This window comes from Equus quagga, chromosome 17 (assembly GCF_021613505.1).
Source record: "Equus quagga isolate Etosha38 chromosome 17, UCLA_HA_Equagga_1.0, whole genome shotgun sequence".
Classification (NCBI taxonomy): domain Eukaryota; kingdom Metazoa; phylum Chordata; class Mammalia; order Perissodactyla; family Equidae; genus Equus; species Equus quagga.
The window spans coordinates 24,785,162-24,803,534 of record NC_060283.1 but is presented as its reverse complement, the minus strand read 5'-3'; the positions used below and the strand labels follow the sequence as shown (position 1 = coordinate 24,803,534).

The 18,373-nt window shown below is 47.2% G+C and overlaps 1 protein-coding gene across 3 annotated transcripts in view; it reads right to left on the bottom strand.

Moving 5' to 3' along the window:
• Positions 1-18,373, bottom strand: part of EXT2 (exostosin glycosyltransferase 2) — a 145,178-nt gene that overhangs the window by 57,868 nt on the left and 68,937 nt on the right. For 2 of the 3 annotated variants that reach the window (XM_046643227.1, XM_046643226.1), the window contains exon 8: positions 15,186-15,317. The exons of the other annotated variant lie outside the window; for it this stretch is intronic. In XM_046643227.1, coding sequence (XP_046499183.1) covers positions 15,186-15,317 — 132 coding nt within the window. The remainder of the gene's footprint in view (positions 1-15,185; positions 15,318-18,373) is intronic. 3 annotated transcript variants of the gene reach the window in all.

The following is an 18,373-nucleotide window of genomic DNA, read 5'->3' as shown; positions in this document are numbered from 1 at the left end:
CATTCTGAACAATCTCTTTCAATCTGATAATCGAATTGAATTGAATCATCGTAAATCCTCATAGGTGTGTTTCTGCTGGTTCTCACTCATGATACTGCCTTATTTCTTTAGGGCTTTGGAGTTTTGGACTGTGAATTGTTCATTTTCCTTAGACGCTTTGTTTGTAGGAATTAACTGAGACCCAGGTTGAAGAGGAGTTCCTCAGGAGAGAGTTTGTGTCCACCCATGCTGGTCTCTGTCAACACAGGGCCACTTTCAATGCGAGTCTCCTCTTAAGGTCTGTCTGGACCGCAGCTGTAGCGTGAGTTTGGACCACAAAACACTTGACGGTGGCTTAGGACTCCAGTCCTCGACTGCAAGATCAATCCAGACCTACTTTTCTTTACCCTTTCACCGAAGAAAGGGTAAGTCTTTTAGTTTCCTGGCTTCGTCCCGGAAGCTCTCGTTAGATTCTCCGACTCTTCCATTTTCCGCTCCAGAGTCCCATCCAATTCTACAGTTTAGTTTCCAGGTGATACGGCCTTACAGTAGCAGCCTCACACCAACAACGCTTTCTACAGTGCTACACCACTTACGAAATGCTTCCACATAGATTATTTCATTAATAGCTCATAATAACCCTGTGAAATAACTAATATCCCCATTTTACAGATAACGATAACAAATTTCAAAGAGATGAGAAAGTACAAGGTCAAGCTAATAAATGGTCTTGAACTCAGGTTTGATTCCAAAATATCTTTCTCGATGGCCTTGATTAGTAATTGGTAATCAATCACTAATTGTTACACGATTCTTCTGAAGCTATTATTATCCCTGACTCCAGTCCTACGGATGAGCAAACTGTTGCAAAGAGAGATTCGCTAAGTTACTCAGATCATCACCAGGAAAGAAGGGATTAAAACTTGCAGTTCAGGAATTTCTGAGCTATAGTTAGCTTACTGAAGGCTCACAGGTTAAACCCATCTAAATGCCTCTTTGAAAATTCCAGTTATTATCTGAGCTTCAGCTACTTACATTTTTTCTTTAAAGAGCACTGAAATTCACATTTGGCGAGACGCCCACCCTTCTTCTATGAAGCCAAAGTACTGTCAAGAAGAGCAGGAAGGGTTGCCACTGATTGCTTTTCAGGTAGTAGAGGAAAAAGTTGACATTTCATCCTCCCTTGCTTGCAAAGGAAGCCAATCATTTATAAGCACCCTCGTCTGGCTGCAGCTTCCATCAGCGGGATGGACAGAAGCCAGTTAAAGGGCTCAACAAAAGCCATATTAAAAGAATTTGGAACGAGGAAAGAGCGGGTTCCATATGCTGATGCTTTTAATAATTCATGAGCTATATCAGTCTGCAAGTAATAAATTTCCCTAAATATATCTATGGTAAGATGGTTTAAGTCCAATGTCTAATCAATTAAATGGGTGAATACTATAACGTAGGGGCAAAAAGAGCACATCACTGATTTTACTGGTTCATGATTTGATATATTGAAAGCAACAGTTCGGCTGTTTGATAGTGCCAAAGATGTGGATTATTCTTAGAACGTGGTCTTCAAACACACAATCATCATCTCTGGATCTGTTACTTAATAAGTATACTGAAAACACTTAAAAGAAATGCTTCAGTGAAAAAACCATTAACTTATTTGGTTGAAATAAACAAGGCTGATCTATAACCCTAAGTGTTCAAGAATGTTACTGGCAGCTTGACCTACTACTTCTCATGACGGGTAGAACAAATTCACAATTTCATCTGACTACCCCCCACTTTTACTGGGATGGTTGGAAAGAGCGGCTCCTCCTCTGGCCTGGGCGTGAAAACGTTTGCTGGCAGCCCACTGACTGCCTTTCTCACGGAGGTGAGCAATGGTGTGGAGGAAGACCTCGCTGGCTGGGTAACAGAAACTCTTGGGAAAGATTAAGTTGCAGTTTGTGGCATCCAAGATCAAAACACCAACAGTTATGACCAAGAAAAGCAAAGCTTGTGAATAGTTTTGACCCGGCAGGAGTGTAACACCACCATGAAAGTGGATACAAAGTGGACAGGACACCCTCTAAACTGTAGTCAGTTCTCAATGTCTCTGGAATTCCAACAATGTTTGTCTACTATGTTTTATCTCTGCTTCCTCCTGAAAAAAAAAAAAAAGCACGAACCCACAAGGGCAGAAAGGACAGGCAAGAAGACAACTGTGGACAGAAGGTCAACACATCTGGGAGGTGAAACAGATGGAGTCTCGTGCTGTGAAACACACAGAAACGTAGGATAAAATACAACAAAAACCTTTTTAAATACACTGCTGAGGTCACAGGAAATGGGAAGTCCACAGGGACCAAAAATGAAGAGCACCCCGCCAACGAGAGCTGAAAGCGCAGGAGCTGGCTGGCACTGGGGTACCCTGGGGAGGGCGCAAGCTGTTGCTGGGCTTGGCGACGTAGGGGTTTTGAGTTTAAGATCCATGCTGGAAGAGGGATGTGGCTTCGGGCACAGGAAGTAAGGGAGCTAGAAGTCAGACACGCACATAAAGCCAGAACTCTTTTTCTTTTTCTTCTTCTTCTTCTTTTTTTTTGCTGAGGAAGATTAGCCATGAAGCCCTGAGCTAACATCTGTGCTGTTCTTTCTTCACTTTATATGTGGGCTGTCACCACAGCACAGCTAACGAGTGGTGGAGGTCTGCCCCTGGGATCCAAACCTATGAACCCCAGCCGCCAAAGCAGAGCACGCTGCACTTAACCACTATGCCACAGGGCCAGCCCCCCAAAGCCAGAACTCTTGAAGGCCTCACAGTCAGTGAGAAGGTGGTCCAGGAAGCCAGCCCCTAGGATACGGAGGCAACCAAAAACACTAATCTGTTTCAGCCTGAGTCTGGGTTGGGGTGCCTTCCACAGAGGCTGGCCCTCAGACAGGCCTGGGGTCTAAACGAACTCTACCCGTGTCGTAAGGAAATCTCCAACTGGGAAGTTAATGTTAAAAAGTGATTCACCTCTGGGGCTGGCCCCGTGGCCAAGTGGTTAAGTTCGCGCACTCCGCTGCAGGCGGCCCAGTGTTTCGTTGGTTCGAATCCTGGGCGCGGACATGGCACTGCTCATCAGACCACGCTGAGGCAGCGTCCCACATGCCACAACTAGAAGAACCCACAACGAAGAATACACAACTATGTACCGAGGGGCTTTGGGGATAAAAAGGAAAAAATAAAATCTAAAAAAAAAAAAAAGTGATTCGCCTCTGCCATACCCCTGGGACATGTGCCAGAAGTAAAAACAACCAAGAGCAAACAAACAAACAAGCTCTCCCGAGAAAGAGCCCTTCCCCAGGCAGCAAAGACTTCCACAGAAAGCCACCGAAGAGGAACTCGCGTTCCAAAGTCATAAAACACACCAGGAAACAACATGACAGGAGCAACAGGCAGTGGGCAGGTGGCAGGAACAGATCTTACAAGAAAATTAAAAATTGGATAATTGGAGAAAACAAAGTCAGTGTGTCAATCAAAGCTATAAAAGAAGGAATTGAAAACATATGAATAAAAAGACACTAGGAAAAAAGACCAGGCAGAGATTTAAAACGTAATTCAACAGAGGGCCTGGCCCCGTGGCCGAGCGGTTCAGTTCGCGCGCTCCGCTGCAGGCGGCCCAGTGTTTCGTTGGTTCGAATCCTGGGCGCGGACATGACACTGCTCATCAAACCACGCTGAGGCAGCGTCCCACATGCCACAACTAGAAGGACCCACAACGAAGAATATACAGCTATGTACCGGGGGGCTTTGGGGAGAAAAAGGAAAAAAATAAAATCTTAAAAAAAAAAAAAATTAATTCAACAGAGCTTCTAGAAATAACCACTGAAATTTAAATTTCAATGGATAGAGAAAAAACACATTGGTCATGGCTGAAGAACACAGCAAAATAGACGTGTAAAAATTATCCAGCATGTAGTACAGAGAGTGAAAACGTGGAAAGCATGAGGCAAAAAAACTGAGAGACACAACAACAGAAGGAAAGAGGTCTAGTATATATTTAATAGGATTCCAAAAGGAAAGATAAGTGAGAATGACAGATATATAACATTCAGAACGAAAATGAGAATTTTCCAAAACTGATTAAAGACATGAATCCTCAAGTTAAAGAAGAAAAAATCACTCTCAAAAGCAGACAGAGAAAGGGAATTAGAAAATCACCACTTGGCCACTATTTTAACAATTGATTCAGGCAAGAGATTGGGAACGGACACTGAAACCAGTCGGGGAAAGTTGGAGGAGTTATGGGATATTTACATAGTTTCAAAGCATTTCCCCACAAGACACATTGAAAAAGAAAAAAATAGTAACTTTAGGCTAGAGAACCCAGCAAATCCCTGGTCGAAGTTATCATCACTAGAAATGGGACAAACCGACACGGTGTGTCCTCCGACATGACACATTGAGAACACATTACTTCTGTGACATTCCTGCATTATGTGAATTTCAATAATTTGAAATTGAACCCACAATTTGATGCAAAAGCATCAGACAAAACCAAATCAAGGGACACCTTACAAAATAACTGGCATGTTCTCTTCAAAAATGTCAATGTCATGCAAGGCAGATGGAGAAATCGTTCTAGACTAACGGAGGCTAAAGAAACGTGACAACTGAATGCTCCCATGGTCGAGGATTTTCTTTTGCTATCACGGACATTACTAGGATAACTGGGAAAATCTAAATAATAGTATTGCATAGATGTTTATTTCCAGATGATTTTGGTAACTGTACTGTAACATTATACGAGAAGTATTTAGGGGTAAAGGTTCATCATATCTGAAAACTTCCAAATGGTTCAGGGAAAAGATACATATATATATATATCTATGTAGACAGACACACACGTATATGCACAGAGAGAGAAAAGAATACAGGAAATGGGGTATAATATTAACATTTGAGGGGTGTGAGTGAAAAGCACAGAGACTGTGCTATTTTTGGAACTGCAGAAATTATGTCAAAATAAAAAGTTAAAATAAAAAGATACGGAGAATCTCGGGTTTGTTTAAGCAATCAAGCAAAAGGCAGAGAGAGGAACACAAACGACCCGGCAAAGCAAAGAAAGTGAAACTGTCCCAGGAGGGTGATGAGAAGATACAGAGATCCAAGGTGTTAGCTGTCCAGGAAGGAGGGACCCCGAAAACAGGAATAAGGGACAGTTGGTTCCAGGATCCCATAAACCAAGATGCACAGGCAGGCCACTCTCTCCCTCAGCCCCTTCCCCGCTGCCACCCTAGCAGGAGAAGGGAGGTTTATTCTCTGGAGAAAACGAATTAGAGAGAGTCCCCACTCAGAGACACCAGGCACCATACCCAACACAGCGGATTAAGCCATCACCTACAAAACAAAGGAGGACAACCTAACTCCTCCCCCACTCAGCTCACAAACGCTTGTGGTCCAGACTTCTTATCCATCCTCTCCCCGACTCCCAGGGGCAGAAAGACTGTTCTCTGGATCAAGGAACCAATCCAACAGAAATAACCCTGAATACCGACATTTGGCAAATAGGCCGCCGTCCTCTTAACCTAAGTAACCCCCGCCGTTGAGAAGCCTCATCCACGTACACAGCTTCAGACCAGCTTTCAGCCGCACTCTGAAAGAAGACCAGACCGCCGAGAATCATCAGGTGTTCAAAGAAAGCGCCAATATGAAAGACAGAAAATAAAGAGCTGAAAAAGCAGTTCAAAGGACACAAACAACACAGGGAGCTAAAGAAAAATAAAAACAAAACCACAAATATCTTTCAGAAAAAGCGTTGTATCCTTAAAACAAGAAGAAGCAGCTTTCTAAAAAAAAGATGAATTAGAAGTCAAGAAAAAACTCTTGGAAATTAAATGTGAACAAAGTTTTAAAAATCAAAAGAAACGTTAGAAGATAAAATTGAAAAATTAAGAAATTAAGAGGAAAAACTATTAAAACAAAAAGAGATGATAAATGGGACAGGAAAGATTTTAAAAAATAAGAATCAATCACATTCATCGTCTAGATAACAGAGGTTCCATAAAGAGAGAAAACAGAAAGAAGAGAATCAAAGACACAAAACATGAAAACTTCTCAGAATTAGACACGAATTTCCAGCTTATCAGGATCCAAATCAATATCCAATGAACAAAAAACACTCTCCCAAAGCATATCATCATAAAATTTCAGAACATCATTTCCCAGGAAGATAAAAACGTCACATAAAGGGATCAGGAATTAGAACATCTCACTTTTTGAGATTAAAACGAGAAGCTTAGAGGACAATGAGGTAACACTTTCAAAATTCTGAAGAAAACCCATCTCAACCAGAATTCTTCTACGCTAGCCCAACCATTAATCAAACGTGAAACAGAACAAATATATGTTCAGACATGTAAGGGGACAGCAAATTTGTCTCTCAATAGTCCCTTTCTCAGGAAGACACTGGAAAAATTAACCAAAAAGAGGCAGATGTTAGAACTTGGAGTCAAAGAATCCAAGAGAGAAAAGCAGAATGCGCAGAATCCAGGGGAACTGAGAATCTGGGAGGACCACGGTACAGGGGACCCGGAGAGTGATCGGTCAGGACTGGGGCTGAAGATGGGGAGCGACAGGAGAGATGATGGGGGGCAGGGGGAGGCAGGAGGAAGGGAGGGCGTGGGAGAGGGGGAGGGGAGAAGAGAGGGAGGGGGAGGGAGGGGGGAGGGGAAGAAGGAAGGAGGGAGCTCCTATAGTTCACTCGTGCTTGACCATTTTACTATTTTGTAGAAGAATTTCGTAAAAATTAATTAGTGATAGGCATACAGAAAGCTAAAAGAAAAAAAAGAGGCAGTTATTAACTCCCTAGAAAATAGGAAGTTGTACAAGAAAGCAAACATAAGATGGTTTACAACTTGGCTCAGTTGAAAATGATATTTAAATAGTCCTAATAATGCATACAATAAATACTGCTTTAACGAAAAATGATGATACGGCCCTACTGGTAAGATGGGAGAAGAGAAATGTTAGAGGAAGAGGAGAGAACAGAAGATAAAGGGCTACCTCAAAGAAAGATAACGCCTACGATCAAGAAATCAAAGAACAGCCCCGTAAGCATTTACGAGGAGACGGGAAGATAAACATCAGAGGAAAGCCAAAAGAGCTGAAAGCAGCTGCCCCTTGGGAATGGGCCTCAATTTTAGATACAATCTTTATTTTACTATTTGAATTTTTAAACTATACATGCGTTAAGCCGTACTATTTTTTAAAATATAAATTTAAGAAATGTAGCTGAGATTAAAAAAAAAAAAAAGCCAAGGGGCTGGCCCAGTGGCACAGTAGTGAAGTTCACACGCTCCATTTCAGTGGCCTGGGGTTTGCCAGTTCGGATCCTGGGTGCTCATCAAGCCATGCTGTGGTGGCATCCCACGTACAAAATAGAGTAAGACTGACCCAGATGTTAGCTCAGGGCCAATCTTCCTCAAGCAAAAAGAAGAAGATTGGCAACAGGTGTTAGCTCAGGGCCAATCTTTCTCGCCAAAAAAAAAGAGAGAGAGAAGCAAAAATCAAGACTCAACCTCTAGTTGGAGCTGCAGCTGCAATGACCCATTTATTAGAAAATTATATTCAAATATTAATTCTTTGGCAGGTATGTAACTACTATAGGATATTAGAAATGGAAACAAAATTCATTATCCTCATGTTGTAATACCCAACTACATTTTCCTGTAACTTGTGCTACTGCATCATTTTAGCAGACCTCAAGGGGGAATTAAAATGGCCCCTGAACAAGGGAATCTGATGTGCTGATAAGTGATACTAAGTGAGAGCTGGGCCATGAAGGATGGCTCTACCACTCAATATGTTCTCAATCATTCTGCTGCCAGATCCAGCGCCACAGACTCCGAAGCACTATTGTCCTCACTGCCCAGCGACAAGCTGCGTGACGTGCGGAGGCAGGCAGGTTTTGATTCCTGAAAGCAGAGCCGTCAAAGTGGACTCTATGGACGCGATGGAGGCAGGTTCGCACTCAGGAACAGTGCGTGTAGATCCCCGCCCCCCGCCACCGCTGGAGCTGCCGTGCAGATGTGTGCCACAGGGTGCCGGGAGGGACCCCTCCACTAGGAAGGATCGAGGATGCTCGTGCAAAAGACCTGACAGACACCATCATCTCAGCAACCCCCCCCACTCTGTCCGTGTTCCTCACACATCCTCCCTCTCTGGTCTGGCTTGTGACGGCGTCTTTTCCATTCTCCACCTGACCATCAGAGTCAGCCCAGGCCCAGCTCTTCGGATCTTCCCGCATCTCTCCGTGCACAGACCCAGCTCAGCTTCCTTCACTCCCGGGCTGCTGATGACCTGAGACTCTCTCACTTGTTTCCACAGGAGCAACCACAGCTGTGCAACAATTCAAACGCAAAGGCCACTTAAAGAAAGGTCTGGAATGCGGGGCAGCATACTGGACCGCCTGTGCAACTGCGATCCTACCAATGTGATACCTCTAAAACAAAAGACTTCAAAAAGCTTAAACTTACTTAAAACTCAGGCTACAATGTCTAAATTCCATACATACTTCAGTCATATCTAGGCAGTGGGAGGAGGACGGGGAACAAGCCAGGGAGGCCTCCTGGGGGGCAGGAGAGGCTTTCAAATTCCAGAGGAACATTCCACAACCTGGAAGTTAAAGGGCACTGCGGTGAATGAGACGGGCTGTTAACCCGGTATCCGTTCACCTTGGAGCTCTGCTTCACGCATCTGAGCCGGCGCGTCGTCAGCCCGCAGACTGACTCCCCGCTTGTCAGTGTTTCCAGCTGAGCGCTAGCTTCAGAGGCTTGTGCAACCACAGCCTTCGTGAGTGGGGGCCACCGTCTGACATCTACGCACAGGCAGCCCTGAGTTCTCCCGTAGCTGAGAGAGCTGCAGCCTGAACCCAGTCCGTGGATGCTTCCAATCCAAGCCCCGGGGGTCCCGAAGAGGAATCGGATGGGGCGAGAAGGCGCGCCTTCTCCAGTCAGTGCGTCAGGACACAGCGAGTGGGCCCCACAGCAAGCATGGTCCCTGGATCAGCAGCATCAACACCACTTGGAAATTTGCTGGAAACGCAAATTCTAGGTCCCCACCCCAGACCTACTCAACCGGACACTTAGGGTGGAGGGGCAGCAATGTGTGTTTTAACAGGCCTTGCAGGAGATTCTGACGCAGACCAAGGTGGGGGAACCACTCCTCTAAGAGCTTCGGGGGCGACGTCTGACCCACACACTGATTCCTGCTCCTTGTGGTGGTAACTGCCCCTCCAGGGCTCTTACACCATACCTCCACTCCGATCCCTTCCCTTTCCAGCTTCAAAAACTAGACTTGGAACGAGGCTGGCAGGAAGTCCAGGTACGCAGACAGCCCTGGTCTGAGGCCGTGCCTACAGCCAAGCCGCCACTCTGGCTAGATTCCAGAGGGACCAGCTGCTTTTCAACCTCATTCCTATGCGGGGTCCAATCATGCATTTTAAGGCGCCTCCCCATTTTTCTCATCAACTTTTGTCAATGGCCATCGGACCGTCGCTCTCTCCCCCTTGTGTTCTGGGTCTGGTACGGTCAATGCAGAAAAGAAAAAACTCTGGGGTATCTTTATTAGTGTTATCTACGATAGCAAATATGAAAAAAAAACTCAGTGCCTGTCAAAAGGGACTGGGTAAATAAAATTGTGACATACTGATAAGGTGGGGTATAATCTTTCAGATCACGTTGTAGAAAAATAACACAGGAAAAGAGTCCACTCTACAACGTGATTTCACAACTAGATTAGATTTCAAAAAACTGTCACGATGAGGATGTAGTTTTGGCGGCACACGGCGAAAAGCCAAACATCCCCAGTTCTTGGCCACATCTGCATGCCCATATGACACTAGGCGCTCACCTGCCTCAGGCTGTCCCCCTGCGCATGCTCGCAGCTGGCAGACAAGTGGCGTGAAGCGAGGGAGGGGGTCCGAGGAGACCCCGCTATCCAGGCTAGGCCCAGTGCGGGATGGGGTCTGCCAGGGCGCGACACCAGAAGTGACACTAACGTCAGAAGGGATAGGGGGCGGAGTATTTGGCGAGATGATGACATTTTGCTGATATCTGCAAAAAGGGGGGTAAAAGAAAGCACGGAGACTGCAAGGGCAGTAAAATACGGAGGACAGCCTCGACAGGAGGAGCTGAGAAAACCAATGAGGAAAACACACTCGTCCCCCTCATCAAGATCCTTCCTGAACTCGGTGAGAAATTCCTTCCAAAGAGAAGATCCAAAACAGAGGGCCCGGCTCTGCACGGCAGACAGACCGCCGCTTCAAAGTCAGGCTCAACATTTGTCAACCTTTCTCAAGTTTTCAGGATGCGACACAACAGGGACGATGTCACTGGCCTCCTTTCTGGTTACAGATAAGAACGGCAAAGCATCTGGTGATAGGAACACATGGCTTGTGTGAGGCCACCCCTCGCTGTCTTCATAATCCACACACACCGAACTAAGACAGCAACACCTGACCAAAACAGGACTCTCTTCTCTCACCTCTTCCTCTCCAGTCGGAGCAAGCTCAGTGCGTGGCTGGAGGCCTGACAGTGTATCTTTGAAAAGACCAGCCCATCCTTTGATTTATGACCAAGACCCACGCCGACTCCCACCTCCGGGTGTCTGAGACCGTCCACCTGACGGGATCCAGGGGCAGGCTGCCCTGCGGCTCGGCTCACGGCGAGCACATCCAGAGCGGGGCGAGTATTTCTGAAGGGGTGGGCGGAGGGAACTATACATCAATCAGCGCTCTCAGGCCTCCTGTCAGCCGCGGCCACTGACGATGCACAAATGCACAGCCAGCCACTTTAAATCACGGCTCGCATCGCCTGAGCTCCCAGAAACGCGGCATACGCTAAATTATCCTGAAAAGACTATTTAAGAAAGAGATACAGGAAAAAGATCTAAAAGATATTTTCCACTTGCATATCTAGATTTCTGCTTTTTATGATTCTTACGTTCTTTTCCAAATTGATAGAATCCAGCACTCTGACCATTTTGTCCTAAAATTAAAACATCTATTTCAAAACTGCAAAATTTCTCCTAGTCTATATTCTTATGAAAGACAAAGAACCAAAATTCCGACATCTATTCTTATGAACCTTTTCGTAAAGCTTTAGATAAAGGCGTAGAATACAGCCCCACTGTTTCCACACTTCCTGGCTGCATCACGCCCATCGCACCTGGATAAATTCTCTTGCAAGGGAACAGAAGGGACATTCTTTGTCTCCAGCTTGTGCCACATGCCTGGAAGAGTAGAAAGGTTTCCGCCCAGCAGAGGCTCCGCGGCGCCCCTCCAACCCCACCAGGAATTCAAGACACCGCGCCGGAGGGCCTGGGTTCTCGCTCGTTTACACAACCAGCCCATCGTGTGACCTTATTCACGTCATTAGGCCTGGGAGTCGCAATATGTCTGCTTTATAGATGAGAAAGAATCTTTCACTTTCCCACTCTCCCAACAGGGTGGAGGTCAAATGAAACAATGGCTGTCACACCAGCGTGTGAGCGAGCCTCCGACACCTCAAGTCCTGCCATCCCAGGCATCCTTCTTCCCTTCCTGCTTCCTTCCTTCAGAAAGCAAGGGCCTCCCATCTGAACTAAACTGTCCCAGGTATTATGAAGAACAACAAGATAACTCAGAAGTTCCCTTGAGATGCTTAGAATTTTACAGGAAACTATACTTCTATAAATGGTAGGTGATAGGAAAGAAACACAGATAACATGCTCTGAGAGCCACAAGGAGGAAAGATCACCACCCGCGTGGGCGGTCCAGGAAAACCTCATGGAGGAAGGCGTCTGTGAGCAGGCCCCTGGAATCCGGACAAAACGTGGACATTTGTGGGTGATGGTGAAGAAAGGCCTGTCAGTGAAAGGGCCGACAGTCACAAAAGCACAGAGAAGGAAACGCAGGGAGCATCCGCAGGAAGGACCAAGCTGTGCTGCCCGAAATCCAGAACTCCCCGAGGGGGGAGGAGGAGATAAAGCTGGAAGGGCAGACTGGGGCCAGACCGCGGAGGGTCCTGCAGTCAGACTGAGTCCGGACTCCAATGCCACCCTGCCCATGAGCCCCACGCAGCCAGGCCCCGCCCGGATCAGCTCCGCCACACAGCCCAGTCCTGCTAACGCCTCCCATTCGCCAGCGAGGAGAGTCAGGTCTCCCGGATCACGCTCAGACTTGTCCTCCGTCACTCAGCTGGGTTCCTGAAGGTCTCCGGCCGGCACTCGTGTCCCACTGGAACCGATCCACTCTCCAGCCTGATGTCGAGGATCCAAAATGCAACCTGACCACGCTCCTGCCTGTTTGGACGCCTCCCTGACTCCCTGTCCCCACAGACGCCCTCCAACACTCTCCAGAGGACACAAGGGGTGTGGTGACCCGGGTCCTCCCCAGGCTCATCCCCTGCCTCTCAAGCCCCCTTCACTCCGGCCGCACTGACCTCCCTGAGGCTCCTCGGGCCGCCCCTCACCCCTGTCCCTCTGCACATCTGAACCCACCGCTCCTGCCGGATGGACCTGACTCTGCCCCCTCTGCCTGGATAACACCTCCCCTTCTCTAGGATCACCATCAACAGCGCTCCGGAAGTGCTGGCAATGCAATTAGATCAAAGGAAACAGAAAAGGTTCAAATATTGGACAAAGGAAGGAAAATTAGCATTTGTACATATGACTATATATCTAGAAAACACAAAAGGATCAACCAAAAAAGAGTGAAACAATTGTAGAATTCAGTAAAAGAGGGGTTACAAAATTTATATACAAAAGCCAGTAATTTGTCTTTATACAAATGGTCACCAGTTAGAAAAAGTAATGTCAGAAAGTATTCCTTTCTCGGCGCATAAGAAAATATCTAAGAAAAAATTTATCAGGACTTGCAAAGGATCTATGTAAAGAAAACTTTAAAATTTTGAAAGACAAATCTTGCTTCCAGATAGCAAGATCCATTGCAGTCAAACGCCTCAAAGGCCTGGATCTTTCTCTGCTTTGTTCACTGACACATTTCAGGGACCAAGAACACTGCCTGGGACGTAGCAAGCACTCAATAAATACCCACTGAGGGAATAAATGCCTAAGCAACCTAAACATCCAGTGTGATCAATCAAAATAGAGATAGGACTTAGATTTGTACTCTGGGGGGACCGACAGAGAGATGAATCTTCCACTTGAAAAACACACACACGTAAGAGCATCTTTTACCCAGCAGATGAGCAAACAGTCAAGTACTCAGGGTTACTGGGGACATGAAGAACTGGAATACTCAAGATGTTACTGGTGGAACCATAGACTGGTATTGTGGGGGTTTTTTTGTTTTTGTTTTTGTTTTGGGGAAGATTAGCCCTGAGCTAACATCTGCTGCCAATCCTCCTTTTTTTGCTGAGGAAGACTGGCCCTGAGCTAACATCCACGCCCATCTTCCTCTACTTTATATGTGGGACGCCTACCACAGCATGGCTTTTGCCAAACAGTGCCATGGCCGCACCCGGGATCCAAACCGGCGAACCCCAGGCCACCAAGAAGCAGAATGTGCGAACTTAACCGCTGCACCACCGGGCCGGCACCTGGTATTGTGTTTTGAAAGGGCAATTTGTTAATATCTATCAACATTCAAAATGTGTATGTTCTTTAAGCAATTTCTCAGCTGGAATTAATTTTACAGACATTCACACATTTACATGTAAACATATATCAAAGGAAGTCCCTTGTATTACTGTTTGAAAACAGAAAAAAAAAGCGATCTGACTCCGTCAGTAATAGATCTGTTACGTAAGATACACCCAAACACTGGAGCACCAGTCACCCCAAAAATTGCAGGAAACCCTCAGAGGATGAAATGGAAGTAAGTCCACGATCCCTGTCAAAGTCCAGAGGTGAGGTGCAGGACAGCAGGTGAGGCACGATCCTGTTCGTGTTCTAAAAACATATGGTTATGCTTACAGATGAACACAAACACTCTGGAAGGTCACCTTCGGTCATGGGTTCAAGGGAGGGGATGGACAGAAGGAACCTTTACCTTGAGCAAAACAGAACAGTGTCTGTTGCTTTGTTTGTGCCATAAGCATACATTTACTTCCTCGGAAGCGGGCATCCCCTCTTCAGGAAGTGCCCTGACCCCTCCCGAGGAGGAGGCGGCCTGCCCCGTGCTCCCACGGCACCCGGACCCCACCCTGTCACAGGACTTCCCATACAATGGCCTCACTCGCTGGCTTCCCAAGTTAGCGGAGAGTTCCTTGGAGGGCCAGGACTGGCCTCTTGTTGTGCATTCTCCGCACCTGGAGCGCCTGACACACGGTACCCACGTAGTGAAGGCGGAGGGAGGGAGGAAGGGAGGGCGGATGAGTCCTAGAGGAAGAGGAACCGGGCGGCAGTACACGGCACTACTGAGAGAAGGCAGAGTCAAGAGACGAGCAGGGCTGGCCAGAAAGAGCGCGACAGCGGAAAGAAGAGGGAAGTCTTGTTCCCTCACATAAAGCCCTCGAGGTCGGTGAGCTGGACGGCCAGGCACGCTCCAGAGCAGCTAGGGAGCGATAACCGCCAGCCCCAGAGTTCCAGGCATTTTCACCGGGAGAGGAGGTGTGGCCACTGCCACGGTGCCAGCACTGCCACAGGTGCCCATGACTCCTTCAAGAAGGAAGAAGGCCTGAGAGCAGCCCCTGACCACCCCGTCTCTCTGCCAGAAACACCCAGGGGCCTCAGCCACTGTCCCGAGCAAGTGACCGTGGCAACCATATGCCTCTAGATCACTTCTGCTGCTAAGTGCCCCCGCGGGGTGCCAGAAACAGTAACTGAACTCATCCATGTCAAGCACTCAGCATGTCCCCGGCAGAGAGTAAGTACTCAAAATAGAAGCTGTTATTACTAAGTTGCTTACAGAACCTTCTCAAGAGTTCTAAGCACTATGCCTGCAAGCCATCAGCAAGTCTGATTTCCAAGAAGACCAAGGGCCCCCCATCTATCTCTGCAATAACCAAACACACTGTCCTCGTAAGCACGTTTAAAACAAGCTGGAGGCCACTACTTCTGTTTTTCTCACTTTTGTCATCATTTCAAAATTAAGCTGGCCTTATCAGACCCTGAGCATAAAAGGCACACTCTCAGCTTAGAAAGCTAGAATTTAAATACCCTTTACAAGTTGAGTACAATTCCCCTTTCTCCCATTCTAACAGCTGGACCGCGCCTGACCTGACAAGCACCAGAGTTCACTCACCACGGTCGGAGGGTCATTCCACTCTTCATAGGAGCTGGCGGCATACGGGTAGATCCTGTCATTGATAATCTGCAGGGTGGCCAGCGCGATGGCTTTAATGGACTGGAAGTACGCTTCCCAGAACCACCGGGCCTGGAAGGAAAACAACGCTGTATTAAGCGAGCAAGCGAGACCGCGTGGAAACACGCTCTATCACAGCTCACGCTGGGTCTGGGTGATTCCTGAGTCTAGGCCCCAAAGAGCGGGCAGCCTAGGCACACGCTCCCTGCTACTCAGCGTGGAAGGATATTTGCACTGGGTAGAGAATTCTAGGTTAGCAATTTTTTTTTCCCAGCACATTCAAAATATAATTCCACTGCCTTCTGGCTTCACCAATTTTTTGCTAATAAATCAGCTGTCAGCCTTATTGCTGCTCCTGTGAAGACAACATGCCTTTTATTTCTGACTGCATTTAAGCTTTTCTCTGTCTTGGCCTATGGCAGTTCAACGATGATGCCCCTGGCGTGGCTCTCTGTACTGGTCCCACTGAGGACCGCACAGCTTCTTCAACCTGTGGTGTGACGTCTTTCCCTGGATTTCTAGGAAACTCTCAGCCAATAGCCTTTAAACATTGGTTCAGTCACACTCTCCTCTTCTTCTAGGACTCCAAACACAGATCTATGTGAACTGTTCTCACCGTGCCCCGCGGCTCTCGCTCTCTTTTCTGTGTTTTTCCTCTTTGTGCCTCGATCTGGGCGGACTGAAGGAAGGACTGATGCTCCTCCTGGAGCAATAAGCCTCAGTTCTGTGTGTGTGTGTGTGTGTGTGTGTGTGTGTGTCTAAACCACTATTAAGCCCGTGTGTGGAATTCTTCATTTGATGTGTTCTTCAGTCCCAGAATTTCCATTTGATTTTTCTAAAAGTAGATTTCATATCTTTGTTGAAATTCTCCTTTTCTTCTGTTTTACTGAACACAGTTCCTGACTGGTAACTCCAGGATCTGAATACCAGTGGGTCTCCTTCTAAGATCTGTTTTTACTCTTCACTTGGTCGTTTGGTTTCAATTTCTAGCAGGCCTCTCAATCTTTTACTGGATACCAGACGTCCTGTATTAAAATGGCAGAGGTTCTCGGTGGTCCCGACCGTTCTCCTCCTAAGAGTGGTGGGCACAGAGATGCAGCCAGACCACTTTAATCTCGTCAGAGGTTGGTTTTAAGCTTTGTTAGGGCCAACTTTCTTCAGCTTCCCTGACTGTGTGGCCTTCGGGGGTCTTTGATGAAAGCCTGGGGTATTTGCCAGGACCCCTCCATCCCACTGGCCTGGACACCAACCTGCATTTCCTCAGCACTGTGCACAACTGCTGAAATGGCTGTACTGCCTGTTAGGCTGCCAGCTGCTTCCTTCTGCAGGCTCCTTGGAGTCCTGCTCTGATCACAGGCACCCCAGGAGCAGGGAAACGCCTCGAGGGAAGACCGCGTGCCCGTTTTTCACTTACTTCCCTGTGGTTCCCTCTTTGCTAGGACTTTGTCCTTCACAGCCCAGATACTTTGGGAGGCCCTAGCTCCGACCTCTCGGCCCCGTGGTTCTGCTGCCTTCTGCCAGGCCTCCACTCCCTGGACCTCAGATCAGAGAGCACCCTCAGGGGAAACTGGGCGAATATGCGCTCGCTTCAGCAATCGTGTCCCCAGGTCCCCAGGGCACAGGCCGCTCTCCATTGCCTCTAACAAGCGTGTATCTGTTTTAATAAGCTTCCATGGTTCTGTTTCTTCTTTAGACAGAAGGGTCACCCCAACATCAGCTACTCTGTCATAGTCTAAGGTTGTCTGAAGACAGTTTCTCATCCAAGCAGAGTTTAAACTCGTCCCTAACAAAGCAGGATGTTGGTCTAGATGACTTTTCCAGCTTCAGTCAGATCCATGAGTCCACTCAAAATCAGAGGCTACTGGGATTTACGCAAAGGGGTGAACCTATGAAAATTTAACGCGAGAAGCTGGAAGCATAACCCGAGAGGAGGAGGAGGACACCTTGTCGTCTAGACTTGCCACTTCGGTTCTGCTTCCCGGGCAAATCCTCTGTTCAACAGTTCACGCCCAGGACGACTTCTGAGTCAGGTGACACTATCGTCTCCCCCAACGATGAGACAGCGAGGATTTCTCCTACTCAAAGAGAAACAGCAACAGATGTGGCTTCCAAGGGCACTGACTTCAGCGGTCCTGCAGTCCGCCATGTGGGTACAGCCCAGGCCTGCTGGCTGCCTGCTCCTGCCTCCGAGATACACCCCACTTACTCCAATCTCATTCCTGCTTCAAGCACGTTGCTGCTTTCCCTCCCGTCATCCAAATATTTACATTCCATGAGACCTGAGAGGATCTACGTCTCCGTGAAATCTTTACCGATCACCCCAAATATCAGCAGTCTCCCCTTACTGTGAAACCCCACAGCACCCACAGCCTTCACCGTATAGGCTAGTTCTGTTACACACTGTCCTATAATTGCTTTACTGTTATTTCAGATGATCAGATTTCTCTCTCCAGCTACACTGTGAGTTCCTTAGGTGGAGAAACTCGGAACTTTGTGTTAGCATCCTCACAGATGTTAGAATGTTTCACCTGTTGCAATGCAATTTTGTACCCATGATCTCATTTGCTCTTTATAACCAGCTTGTCACTCATTTGGGGCAGATACAAGTTTCATTTTATATGTGAGGAAACTGAGATACAAAGCTAGGAGGCAGCAGAGTCGCAACTCGAACCCGTGAACCCTAACTCCTAAATCCAGACCTTTCCCCACCCCATTCTAGAGCCCTGAATACCAGCACATGGTAAGTTTTAGGAAACGGTCCTTTTCTGAGTTGAAAGCTGTAAAAATTCACTAAGAAGCATGAGCCCACACATAAACACGCTCATCTTAAATGTTTACCTCCTTTTCTACCCAAATGGGTCCATCCTCCTGTGTTATTTCAAATCAGATTCCAATTAAACCACACTCGGACTTCAGCATTCCGAAGCTTTCTGTCCACGTCTGACCGCAGTGAGGACAGCGGCCTTTGGGATTTACAGGAACAAGGACTGCTAACAAATCCACCTAGATTACCAGCCAAAGGCACAAGCGTAGGACAGAGCTTCCAATTTAAGATGCCTCAAATCATCTCCCCCCATCCAGCAAGTGGCAGTCCCCTCGGAAAGGAAGCGAGCTTTGCCAATAATCAC